General features: G+C 44.9%; 1 protein-coding gene across 1 annotated transcript in view; it reads right to left on the reverse strand.

Annotated features, from left to right (window-relative positions):
- Positions 1-14,421, reverse strand: part of hgfa (hepatocyte growth factor a) — a gene marked incomplete at its 5' end in the record, with an annotated part of 30,174 nt that overhangs the window by 2,620 nt on the left and 13,133 nt on the right. Inside the window, 7 exons of the mRNA XM_083794556.1 lie at positions 52-158; positions 3,241-3,378; positions 6,078-6,152; positions 7,212-7,320; positions 7,554-7,586; positions 10,256-10,395; positions 13,395-13,488. Of these exons, the coding sequence (XP_083650682.1) occupies positions 52-158; positions 3,241-3,378; positions 6,078-6,152; positions 7,212-7,320; positions 7,554-7,586; positions 10,256-10,395; positions 13,395-13,488 (696 nt within the window). The remainder of the gene's footprint in view (positions 1-51; positions 159-3,240; positions 3,379-6,077; positions 6,153-7,211; positions 7,321-7,553; positions 7,587-10,255; positions 10,396-13,394; positions 13,489-14,421) is intronic.

Consider the following 14,421-nt stretch of genomic DNA (forward strand, 5'->3'; position numbering starts at 1 on the left):
AATAATATATAATAACATAATAAGGGCATAAGGGTGAAGAAAAGGCCCTACTTTTGGTCTCCCCCCATCCGTACATGGTGCAGTTGGTTCCTTCAGGGATGCTGCACTCTTTGACCGGCAGGTGGATGTTGGAAGCTCCTTCAGACACTGGAGCAGGTCTGTGGTAATGCAGGCATAACAGACAGTAAGACACACTGGAGCAGGTCTGTGGTAATGCAGGCATAACAGACAGTAAGACACACTGGAGCAGGTCTGTGGTAATGCAGGACATAACAGACACAGTTAAACACACTGGAGCAGGTCTGTGGTAATGCAGGACATAACAGACAGTAAGACACACTGGAGCAGGTCTGTGGTAATGCAGGACATAACAGACACAGTTAAACACACTGGAGCAGGTCTGTGGTAATGCAGGACATAACAGACAGTTAAACACACTGGAGCAGGTCTGTGGTAATGCAGGCATAACAGACAGTAAGACACACTGGAGCAGGTCTGTGGTAATGCAGGACATAACAGACACAGTTAAACACACTGGAGCAGGTCTGTGGTAATGCAGGCATAACAGACAGTTAAACACACTGGAGCAGGTCTGTGGTAATGCAGGCATAACAGACAGTAAGACACACTGGAGCAGGTCTGTGGTAATGCAGGACATAACAGACACAGTTAAACACACTGGAGCAGGTCTGTGGTAATGCAGGACATAACAGACACAGTTAAACACACTGGAGCAGGTCTGTGGTAATGCAGGACATAACAGACACAGTTAAACACACTGGAGCTGGCCCAGGCGGTGGCGTAACCGTCTGGGCACCCGACTGGTAATCCAGTCGCAGTGTGCCGCGGGTTCGACTCCCGAGCCCGACACGGCCTTTACTGCATGTCTTCCCCCATCTCTCTCCCGTTTCCTGTCAGCCTACTGTCTGTCCCTTCAAAAACTAATAAAAGGCGTAAGCCGCAAAAAAATATCTTAAAAAAAAAAAAACACACTGGAGCAGGTCTGTGGTAATGCAGGACATAACAGACACAGTTAAACACACTGGAGCAGGTCTGTGGTAATGCAGGCATAACAGACAGTTAAAACACACTGGAGCAGGTCTGTGGTAATGCAGGACAGAATGAATGCATGAATGAATTAATGAATGAATGAATGAATGAATTAATGGACGGACGGACGGACGGACGGACGGTCGGTCGGACGGACGGATGAATTAAAGTGCTCATGGGAGCCCATTTCTCCACCAGGTCAGGTAGGTTATTGTGGCCCGGTGGTGTTATAATAGGCCAATGTGAATATAGGGTGGCATTTCTCCTTATAGGCATTTCACGGTATTCCGACGCTGCGTTCATGATTTGAGGCATTTTGTTCACATTCTTTCAAAAACAGGCCAATGTGTAACATGCACAATTTCACGGTAATCCGACACGCTGCGTTCATGATTTGAGGCATTTTGTTCACGTTCTTTCAAAAACCGAATTGCTGGTGGCGCTATAACAACAGGCCAGTGGGTGGCGCTATAACAGGCCAATGTGTAACATGCAAAATGTCACGGAAATCACAAACACTGCGTTCATGAATTGTGAAGAAAACAAAACAAAACGCACCAATCCTGCAAACTTCATATGCCAATGTTAGCCTTTATGTTAGCCAATTAGGATGGAATATGAAATATCAGACGTCCCTCTTGATCATGACTATAGATAGCATGTGTACCGATGTGCAGAATCTGAAGGGGAAATATTTAAAACAAATATTTTACAATAGTCTACCTCCTGGCGGTGCTATAAAAGGCAGATGTGAAAAATGGAGGGCAGAGGCTATTCCTTCCTTGGTCTCTAGGGACTGTGCGTGCAGATTGGTGCAGTTATAGGTAAAAACATGAGGCTGATTTGAAAATGTTCAAGTGGCATTTATTCCTCTGCCTAGTGGGCATTTTATTTTATTTTATATATATATATTTTATATCCCACGATTTTGTAACCCATTTTTCACCCCTGTGTCAATCATCTAATGTGATCCTGGGCTCTACACACCCTCCGCCAACCTAGTCCCCATATATGGGGGACATGGGGAGTGCTACGGACTTGAACTCATGCTTCCTTCATGCCTGAGTGTCCAAGTTGCTCCTTTTACACCTGACAGGGGGGAGTTTCCCTGGTTGGAACGTAGCGCGTGGAAGGAACACGTTATTCCAACCAGTTCCTTTCCCCTCCATCAGGAGCCCCGGCTGGCCAGGGGGAGGAAGTTTAGAGACCAGGATTACTGCATGTTTTTTGTGAGGGTACCTACCCTAGGGGACACGGGGAGAACATGCAAACTCCACACAGAAAGGCCCTTTCGCCTAGTGGGCATTTCACGGAAAGTGTTCACTGCGTTCATGATTTGGTGGCATTTTGTTCAAAAAGGACCAATCCTGCATACTTAGCCAATTAGGATGGAATATGAATAGAGATTTCTGTGTACTGATTTGTGTGATGTTTGGACAAAAATCTGTGTGATGTAATAGTATCTACAAAATAATTATCAGGATAGATGTAGGAATGTGTGGACATTGAAAGCTTTTCTTAACCACTTGAACCCCAGCATCCTTATATTGTCCAAACGTTTCACTGAAAATAGCCGATCGACACGCTCACAACGCGACCACGTTGGGACCCATGGTGAGCTTGCCGATCTGCTATTTTCAAGCTAAAGCTTTCCCCAACAATAATACAAAACAGGAAATACACTAGTATAGAGCCTTGAGGGACTCCAGTCAACCATATAGGGTTTAAGTGGTTAATCTAAAACAGTTGAGCTTTCATACCATGACAATCAAACTAGCGTCGTCCTCGGTAGAGTAAGCACACACCAAAAGGATTTCTGAGGAATCGTGAGGAAATCTCTTGTCTTAACCAATTAAACCATATATGCTGTACTTCCCCAGGTCCCCAGGGCACCATAGTTGATCCGCTCCCTTTTTCCCCTCCTCTCTAAAGAAAGATCTCTTTAGCTGCTCTAACAAGCTCTACAAACTGAGCCTGGATCTGCTATATTCATCCAAATGTCCACCGCGGGAATATGGACGCTTTTAGATTACATGAACCCATTCTGACCTGAGATGACCAGAGTTTTCTGAAAAAGCCATGTTTCTATGTCAGTCGTTCTTCGATTTTTCAAAAAGATAGCAGACCTACAAGCTCGTAGCGCGCCACTCGGTGGCGCACTATGAAATAAATAAATATCAGAGGACTTACTTGGCCAGTTTAAGCAGAACCAGATTGGATCCCTCCGGGCCGCAGACGAGGCGAGAGACCCGGAGCCTCGGGTGGAGCGAGGACTCGCTGAGGTGACGGAGGCCGACTTGCACGCTGTAATCCTTCAGATCTGGAACGCTGCCCGGCCAAAATGAGACATCTTTTAATTTGTACTATTAATTAATCATACCTATAGGTGTGTGGAATTGACAGTTGCTTTATTTATTGCATGTTCTTTAGTAGAGCGCAAATCGGTTAAAATGACAGATGGCATTAAAACTGATTTACCCCGAAACAATAAACTCAATAAACAATAAACTCATCGGCTTTGAATTAGCTAAACGTGTTCACAGGAAACATATTAACTTTTTGGCAGAGGTATTGATGCTGTCATATCCAACAGAATTAAATATTACAAGTGGATGTGTTTGGTTCGTTGGAACAATCATTCCTTTTGGCAAACGTTGGGAAAACACAAAGTTACGAGGCCCACCCTGGAAACAGCACTGGAAGAAAGTCATTTCATGCAAGGTCTGCAGAAAGAGGAACCGGTGCAGAGACTACTAAAGGCCAATTTCTGTCAATACTGCCTCCTTCCCTCACTTGAGTTTTCTGTCCTAGACACAGCTTCTGCCATGGGGCACTAGATAATTTAATACATAATACATACATAATATGAATACATTTAATTTAATTAAAATGAATTTCACAATTTACTGTGCCAGACACCTCACTATTTTGGGAATGTCATTACTGTCAAAATGTCAGTTTAAAGATCTTCCAAAAAACATAAATAGCCAAACTACAGGCTCTTTACTACAAAGCACCAGAAGTCCGACGTCTTAACATTCTACAGAGGAAAGTGTCCCTGTAAAGCGTCAGAACTGACTGTTGGTTTATTTTCACACCACATATACAATACTCCTTTCACCAGACTCTCTCAGCACACAGCTGAACCCAAAAGCATTGATACTGCTAGCACTTTTGAGAGACAAACGTGATATAGTGTCGTTTTACTCTTTTCTAAACAATGCTGTTGCAGATAGAGTATAATATTATTATGAAACGTTCACTGCTACAGAAATGTGTCAAAAAAGTGTGTCAAAAAGTGTAAAAAAAACTACTTTCTGGCCTCGACAGCCCCAGAAAAGTCCTGTCTGATTGCATTAAACAATGTTAAACTCACCAACATTGCAGCATGTACAAAAGCTTGAATTATATCCTCTTTCTATCTGCAAAGTTTTTGTTTCATAAAAATCCACCATAGAAACGTTATGAGCTACTTTCTGTGTCAGAGTTTGGAAGTGCTTGTTTTCAATAACACAACATTTTTTCTGCCTCCTGCATTATGTGACATTTAGAAACGGGTGGTACGGCAGGACGGTTGAGTGATTTACAACGAGCGCTTCCAAACTCCAACACTCCAACACTCCATGCTGCTCAATGTTCTGCCACTCAGTCTAGACGAGGGGGGCGTGTCCTGATGGGAAAAGCATGCATGTGCATACTCTCTATTCCAATTTCCATCTATCTCTCACCCACTACTACAATGGAGAGGATATAGTATGCACTCCCAAATGGATAAGAAAACACCAACCGGTCCTAAACTTTATCAGCTCAAGACCCTAAACAGACATTTGGTTTCTCTCCAGGACCCAAAGGTACAAAAATACAACCGTGTCCGTGATGTAATTCACCCCATGTTTGGGGAAACACTTTACCAAGTAGAGGAAACACAGAGGACAGAGTAAACGATACAGGTGAAAGACAATGGGACCAGGTGAATGAGACAATGGGACCAGGTGAATGAGACAATGGGACCAGGTGAATGAGACAATGGGACCAGGTGAATGACAATGGGACCAGGTGAAAGACAATGGGACCAGGTGAATGACAATGGGACCAGGTGAATGACAATGGGACCAGGTGAATGACAATGGGACCAGGTGAATGAGACAATGGGACCAGGTGAATGACAATGGGACCAGGTGAAAGACAATGGGACCAGGTGAATGACAATGGGACCAGGTGAATGACAATGGGACCAGGTGAAAGACAATGGGACCAGGTGAATGACAATGGGACCAGGTGAATGACAATGGGACCAGGTGAATGAGACAATGGGACCAGGTGAATGAGACAATGGGACCAGGTGAATGACAATGGGACCAGGTGAATGAGACAATGGGACCAGGTGAATGACAATGGGACCAGGTGAAAGACAATGGGACCAGGTGAATGACAATGGGACCAGGTGAATGAGACAATGGGACCAGGTGAATGACAATGGGACCAGGTGAATGACAATGGGACCAGGTGAATGAGACAATGGGACCAGGTGAATGAGACAATGGGACCAGGTGAATGACAATGGGACCAGGTGAATGAGACAATGGGACCAGGTGAAAGACAATGGGACCAGGTGAATGACAATGGGACCAGGTGAATGACAATGGGACCAGGTGAAAGACAATGGGACCAGGTGAATGAGACAATGGGACCAGGTGAATGACAATGGAACTGGTTGGAATAACGTGTTCCTTCCACGCGCTACGTCCAACCAGGGAAACTCCCCCCCTGTCAGGTGTAAAGGAGCAACTTGGACACTCGGGCATGAAGGAAGCATGAGTTCAAGTCCGTTGCTCTCCCCTTGTCCCCCATATATGGGGACTAGGTTGGTGGAGGGTGTGTAGAGCCCAGGATCACATTAGATGATTGACACAGGGGTGAAAAATGGGTTACAAGATCGCGGGATACATTTTTTTATAAAAATAAATATTATGTTGAACGCAGCATAACTGAGCAAATGAGATTGAATGAATGAATGAATGAATTACCAGGAGGTGAAGCACTGTTGATCTGTCAACACCCAATTCTCTCTGATCAATGATCCACCACACAAATGAGTATTCCTGGGAATAAAAATATGATATATTACAATTAATCACATCAGTGTGTGTCACCTACATACATGATGTTCATTTTGTTGAGCAAACCACTAATGTCTAAATGATGCTCCATTGCGTGATGGATGGCGAAAATAGACCTTCGGAGTTTGAAGGTCGGCTATCTTTTGGAGTTGTTCCGATACCAATATCAGTTGCCGATACTGGCCTATAAATTGCTTTTATCGGTAGATATTGTCCCATCTATCAATCCCATCTAATGCCATTCCGATGCCATCCGATCATTTATGATGATATTTTGATGTTGTGTGTTTTATCTCTTACTGTACTATTTATATTCTAATTGTACTAACTTGTAGCTGCACATTAACAATTATTAATGGACATTTTGTTAATTCCTAGATCAGTGGTTCTAAGCCCTTTTAATTCCGAGGACCCCCATAACACTTGGAGTGTACAAATGGAACCTTAATGTGTAAAAACCCCCTCAGGGTACAAATGGAACCTTAATGTGTAAAACCCTCTCAGGGTACAAATGGAACCTTAATGTGTAAAAACCCCCTCAGGGTACAAATGGAACCTTAATGTGTAAAACCCCCTCAGGGAACCCATATGGTCCCTGGATCACACTTTGAGAACCACTGTCCTAGATCCCATTTCGGGCGGGAACCCCCTTTTGGTGTTTTAAGCATTATGTTATACTTTAGCTATTGAAAAATAGCAGATCTACAAGCTCATAGCGCGCCACCGAGTGGCGCGCTATGAGCTTGTAGAGGTCTGCTATTTTTGAAAAATCGAAGAACGACTGACATAGAAACATTCAGAAAACTGTCAGGATGTAGAAGACATTTTTAGAATCTGATCTCAGGTCAGAATGGGTTAAATTACACACTGGTATCGGGTCAGAACTTGACATCAGGTCAGGAAAATAAATGGTATTGGTACATCTCTACTATATTTAGCACACACTGCCACCGTGCAACGGTGATGAATGAATGCATGAATGAATGAATGAATGAATGAATGAATGAACGTGACACATAAAAGAGTAAAACATAATCTTACTCTCTCTGGATGCTCACCACCCAGCTACCATCTGCGCCGTGAACTTCATGCCCGCCGACAATCCTGGTGTTGATGTGGACAAAGCACGAGGTCTTGGTCGTGGTCGGAGCTAAAAAAGGAGCAGACATTGTGCAGCGTTTGGTCAGATATATCGCATATAAGTTCATGTTTATAATATTCCAAAAGAAAAAAAGCCCAATTCAAAATGAAAACATCCAACGTTCCTGTCACGTAAAATGATCACAGGCATGTTCATGTGAGAAAAAACAGATGCGAGACAAAGATGGGAGATATGGGTTGATTAAGGTCGGGTTGATGAAGGTTGATAAGAGGAACACTTACTCCTTGGTTGTGGAGCCACTGTTGGAGATTCACCTGATAAAAAAAAAACATAAAGTAAAGCAGAGCTTTAACATCAAGACCAGATCCAACAGTGACGGGACATCATTTACTGTGACAGACAAAACATTGACATACAAAAGCCTGCAACCTCAATTGAAAATGACACCATTTCATCCCCTTAAAACATATCTTGCATCTGCATCGTTGTTGGAGGCTATATCGCTCGGTTGGACCACAGCAAATAGAATTTGCTCGAAACCCCAAGAACTTTACGGGAGGACATGTTTCGCATTATGGGAGAAATTATGGCACAAGCCACTCGAAAGAGACCCTCTTCGACGCGGTACGGCCCCGATTGAAACCAGAAAAAGAAAATGTTTGGGTCAACAACAAAACAATCATCTTCACTGTACGTATACTGTATGGAATAAAAGGCCGGGCGGATACGAGGCCGACATCTGTTTGGCGTTAGAGCGTACGGTGCACTCTGAGCCAATCGGAACAAAACCACGACTAACACATTACATAAGCCGTTCTGACCTGAGATCAGATTCTAAAAATTGTCTTCTAAATCCTGACAGTTTTCTGAAAAAGCTATGTTTACTATGTCAGTCGTTCTTCGATTTTTTCCAAAAAATAGCAGACCTACAAGCTCGTAGCTATGAGCTTGTAGATCTGCTATTTTTCAATAGCTAAAGCACAACATAATGCTAACACCAAAAAAGGGGTTCCCGCCATGAATGGGATAAGCCACCGGCAAAGCTGCATGTATAGATAAAATGTACAGTGAGCGCTCAGCATTTCTCCTGTCAGTCGTGCCTCTCGGTCAGGCGCTGAAACGGCGGTCACGGTCAACGAAGGACGCCATAAGCAGAACCAGTCATCTCGCATGATTGACTGAAGCCACGGCAACACGCGGATATACATACATCACTCATCTTCTACTGTACTTCTACTGTACATGTATACATCACTCACATCTTCTGAGCTTCTGCTGAAAAGTCTTCAAAATAAATTTGGTAGCAACTCGACTACTTTACTTTTTCACATTCTGACCTGAGATCAGATTCTAAAAATGTCTTCCTGACAGTTTTCTGAAAAAGCTATGTTTCTATAGCTATGTTTCTAAGCTATGTTTTCAAAAATAGCAGACCTACAAGCTCATAGCGCGCCACTCGGTGGCGCGCTATGAGCTTGTAGATCTGCTATTTATTTTATTTTATTTTTCAACACGTGTGCATACAGACACCGGTTAACATCCCCATGGTGGGGAAGGCCTGTGAGATGCATTGGAGGGGAGTAACTAAGTACGGTATATTTATGTACTTAAGTACAGTTTTGGGGGTACTTTTACTTTAATTAAAAAAAAATGTGCTTCTATACTCAACTACATCTCAGTGGCAAATATTGTGCATTTTACTCCATTAGCCTATATATGTTTACAGCTGATGACAGCTTTAGTAACTACTAACTAGTTACTTTAACATACAATGATACAACATTAAGTCATAAATATTTTTGTATTGTCTCCACCGAGCCAACGGCATGGGGAGAAAGTATGTTTTGCATCCTGTCCGTCCGTCCGTCCGTCCGTCCGTCCGTGTGTCCGACCGTATGTCCGTCTGTGAATCAGCTAATCTCCGGCACCGCTGGCTTGATTATAATTTTTGAGTGGTGCAACCACTCCTACAACCAGCAATGTCCGTGCATACCTATGTGGCATTGGTCATGAGCACGAGTATATGACTTATTAGTACCAGTAGGGGGCGCCAGAAACAGAGAGGGATAGTGCATGCTCTGTTGCCTGCTAATGAGAGGGAGAGAGAGAGAGAGAGAGAGAGAGGTGGGGGGGTTGCACCACTCAGTTCACACGGGAGTGATTTTTCAATACAGAATGAGATCATATCGACGTTGGTGATATCGGTCGTCGTCGGCCATTACAGCAATTAATTATATGGGATATCGATATCGGCACATCCCTATACTTAGACGCATCAAAAGGATTGGCGAGCTATTCCCTGACGTGTATCGTCTCCGTCGGGTGGAAACCGTACGGTACGCTGATGACAACGGTACGGTACGCTACAGTACGGTACAGTACACTGACGACAGGTACGCTGACAGACACAAACCAGTGTTGTTTTTGGCAGCAAATTTCTATTTTAGTTTTAGTCATTAGTCTCTTGAATAGTTTTCACTTAGTTTTAGTCACATTTTAGTCACCTGGAATGTTCTAGTGTTTAGTCTAGTTTTAGTCGACTAAATGTCATACGATTTTAGTCGACTAAATCTACAGCTGATTTAGTCGACTAAAATGTGTTTTGACAGGCCTTGATGTCGTTGTAATGACATATTTTACACTTTGGTTGCATGCTGAAAATAGCAGATATACAATCTCACAACGCGTCGCAGCGCGACGCGTTGTGAGATTGTATATCTGCTATTTTCAGCATGCAACCCAGCAGAAAACTGGATCTCATGTCCACTAGTCCCTTCCTAACATTTTAGTCTAGTTTTTATTTGTTGACGAAATTGTCAGTATATTTAGTCTTAGTTTTGGTCATCATAGATTAGTTTTTATTTAGTTTTAGTCGGTGACAAAAGGTAGCCGACGAACATTTTTAGCCTTAGTTTTAGTCGACGAAAACAACACTGACACAAACACCAAAACACGGACAGGGTTTTTAGGGTCAGCCACTCACAGTGCTTCAGCCTGCAGTAGTCCCAGGCCAATCGGCTGTCTGGATTGGTGTAACACCACGGGCCGTGTTTGTCCCGGTCGGGGTTCCGACAGTAGTTCTTCTCCAGCCCTACATGGGACATCGCAGAGTGAGAATCCTCACTGAAAAACACATAAATACAAACGTTCTCATAATCCATCCGCTCTGACGGGACGGCTCACTCAGGAGGCCCGACACCGGGCCAGAGTTCTGTGAAACTGGTACACTGTCTTGCACACACTCACGCACGTACGTACGCACGCACGCATGCACGGATTGCACGCACGTGCGCGCATTGTAATCGCTGGCACGCACATTGTAATTGCTGGTACACAGATTTTAATTGCTGGCATTGTAATTGCTGGCACACACAGTCAACATACTGTATAGAGAGAGGTTTGGGTGATGTACAAGATACATATTTAAACATATGCAAACATATGCAGTAGTAGTACATAGAGAGAGAGAGAGAGAGAGAGAGAGAGAGAGAGAGAGAGAGAGAGAGAGAGAGAGAGAGAGAGAGAGAGAGACAGAGAGACAGAGAGACAGAGAGACAGACAGACAGACAGACAGACAGACAGACAGACAGACAGACAGACAGACAGACAGACAGACAGACAGACAGACAGACAGACAGACAGACAGACAGACAGACAGACAGACAGACAGACAGACAGACAGACAGACAGACAGACAGACAGACAGACAGACAGACAGACAGACAGACAGACAGACAGACAGACAGACAGACAGACAGACAGACAGAGAGTCAGACAGACAGACAGACAGACAGACAGACAGACAGACAGACAGACAGACAGACAGACAGACAGACAGACAGACAGACAGACAGACAGACAGACAGACAGACAGACAGACAGACAGACAGACAGACAGACAGACAGACAGACAGACAGACAGACAGACAGACAGACAGACAGACAGACAGACAGACAGACAGACAGACAGACAGACAGACAGACAGACAGACAGACAGACAGACAGAGAGTCAGACAGACAGACAGACAGACAGACAGACAGACAGACAGACAGACAGACAGACAGACAGACAGACAGACAGACAGACAGACAGACAGACAGACAGACAGACAGACAGACAGACAGACAGACAGACAGACAGACAGACAGACAGACAGACAGACAGACAGACAGACAGACAGACAGACAGACAGACAGACAGACAGACAGACAGACAGACAGACAGACAGACAGACAGACAGACAGACAGACAGACAGACAGACAGACAGACAGACAGACAGACAGACAGACAGACAGACAGACAGAAGGAGAATGCAGAGTTGAGTGCAGAGGGCTCTAGGGAGTATAAAGTCTCTCTCCTGAACTGTTATGTAGTGCCTGCCATCTGTAGCAACGCTAATTTGATTCAGAGTGTCTTTATTTTGCCTCCTGGTTTCCAGAGAATTGAAGATAAGCAGATCTCGGTTACGCAAGTCCACTGAAATATGCCTTTAACCACTGTAGCTTCCCCCAGGGGGGGGGGACGTTCATCAAACATAGCAGATCTACAAGGGCACGACGTGTTGCAATGCAACACGTTGTGAGCTTAATGTAGACTTTCCGTTTAGTGTAACGGGAAAACACTGAACAGGGGGGGGGGGGGGGGGCTGATATAGAGCCTGGGGGGGATCCCGTCACCTGGGGTGTAAAGGCTCATACATAGTCTGGATTTTCGGTGGTGAGGTGACCACCGAACTACAACATGACGTCACTGAGCCGCGGTGAAGAGCAAACCACCGCCACCGCTCCAGCCCTTCTCTCTGTTTTTACTCACCACCGCTCAACGTTATTTCAGCTCTGGTGGTCACCTCACCACCGGAACGGTGGTCACCTCACCACCGGAGCGGTGGTCAACTCACCACCGGAGCGGTGGTCACCTCACCACCGGAGCGGTGGTCACCTCACCACCGGAGCGGTGGTCACCTCACCACCGGAGCGGTGGTCACCTCACCACCGGAGCAGTGGTCACCTCACCACCGAAAATCCAGACTATGAATAGGCCTTAAGTCGACACATAGGTGGATATAGGACCTCTCTCACACAATGAGGGATGCAGGTTTATAACTTTTAACACAAGTGGGAGACAAAACTAAATAAATAATGCAAAGCACGGGGCAACAATTTGTCAAAGGGGTGAAGATAATTTCCCTTCCCAGGAGAATGTTAAACAAGCCGAAGCTTTCAGCAGTCTTTCCTAAGCCGACCCCGTGACCTTGAACAGAGCAGACTCACTGGCTGCGGCCCACATGAGGGAGCTGATTGGCTTTGATCTACTATGGCTCGGAAAGCACTTCCTGGGGTCAGGGGTCGGCTCTGGAACATGTCCATCTGTCTGTGCCATTTTGGGCTTTTAGAATTCCTGTAAATTAAGCAATTCCAACAGTCGCACTTGAGTGTGGGTTAAACCGGGCCCTGGCGTTGTGGGCAACCTTTCCCTTTAGGGTTGGGGTCAGTCTTTGAGGACCTCAGGGTCTTCCCCCTCGTCAGCTAAGACAAATAATAATTGGGCCCCGGTATTGACCCCTGAGGAACCCCCGATTTCCTCTTGCTGTTTGTTTTCCCTACTTAAGCCTAATTCAATTGAAAGGGATTTTCACAGGGCAATATGGGAGCAGAGTTGTCGACGAACACACATCGGGCAGAAAACAGTGTCAGTATGTAGTAAATGTTTTCATATCTTTGGCACCATATTATATATTCCATAATGCGTGGGCATGGGGGGGGGGGGGGGGGACGGCAGATGGCCTCACCCCCGCCTTTTCCCCTCACTGTATATGTTTCTTTTCCCTTTATGATGAATTCCTGTTCTGTTCTTTAACTATATAGAAGTGTCTATTTGTACGTCTCTCTAAATGTTTTGATGAATTGAACATGGTGGACCCTGGTGAACAAGTGTAATGCTTAATTGGGTCGTCCACTCACAGCTAACAGTCTTTGTATTGAGTTTGTGCTTGAAATGTATACTGTAATTCTGCAAACTGTTAATAAATATTTCAATCAATCAATCAGATGTTTGTGTTATTTACCTGTTGATATGATGCGACCAGTCTTAATTACAGTCTTATTTACAGTCTTAATTACCTGTTGATATGATGCGACCAGTCTCCACAGGGAACCCCGGATCGCGTGGTGGACAGCTCTCCACGGTAGTCGACGCCAGTGTCTTCATAACATTCTGTGTGAGAACAGGGCCGTGTTATGATATGTTATGATCCGGAGACCCCCCTCGCAGAGCCTCCTCAATGACTGCCAATGGAAGTTATTGAGTTTGACAGCTTCCTTTGCAACACATAACTGCATGGACGAATATTGAGCATGCACGTCGTGGCGCATGTGCGCACGCACACGGCACACACACACACACACACACACACACACATACACACACACACACACACACACACACACACTATACGCTAGTCGAAAAAAGATCTGAGCTTGGTGTGTTTATTTGAGCCGTGGCTGTCATTCCCATTGATGCTGTCATAAAATAAGCAAGTTTGAAACGGGCCTCTATTTGTGGTTTGGATCAATTTAACGTCGGAGGGCCTCTCGGCAATTGGTGGTTCCCAAATATAATAGAAAAGTGATGGGAGGGAATTTCAATCGCAGTGAAATGTCTGCTCTGCTCTAAGCAGAACCAGAACCCAGAACCAGAACAAGGAATCAGTGCCTATAGTTACCAAAGGAACTCTCCTTGCATCGTCGTGACATGTGTGGTCGTTTGAAATGTAAAGCAGAGAAACGCGAGGGGGAGGAGGGAGGGAGGCAGACTAGCACATTTCTGCCAAGGCTGAGCGCTCACTCTTCCACCAAATGGAATGCACCGACCGGGCAGCGTGCTGCCAAGTGGGCCCGCCAGCGTTGGGGGACCAATAACATTATCCCATTTATTCTGCCAGAGGTGCACTTCAAAAAGCTCTTTTCCACAGAAACGCTTCCACTGTGTGCGAGAACATGACAAGCCTTCTATGACATCAGCATAGCAGTTTCAGAGTTTCAGAAGAAATTCAGAAGAAATTTGTCCCCGAGAAATAACATGGGAAACCGCAAAGACGTTATTTTTTATGGTGGGGGGCGATTCTTAAACGTCTTAACCCATTTAGGC

The sequence above is a fragment of the Protomyctophum parallelum genome (genome assembly GCF_964188405.1).
Source record: "Protomyctophum parallelum genome assembly, chromosome: 22".
NCBI lineage: Eukaryota > Metazoa > Chordata > Actinopteri > Myctophiformes > Myctophidae > Protomyctophum > Protomyctophum parallelum.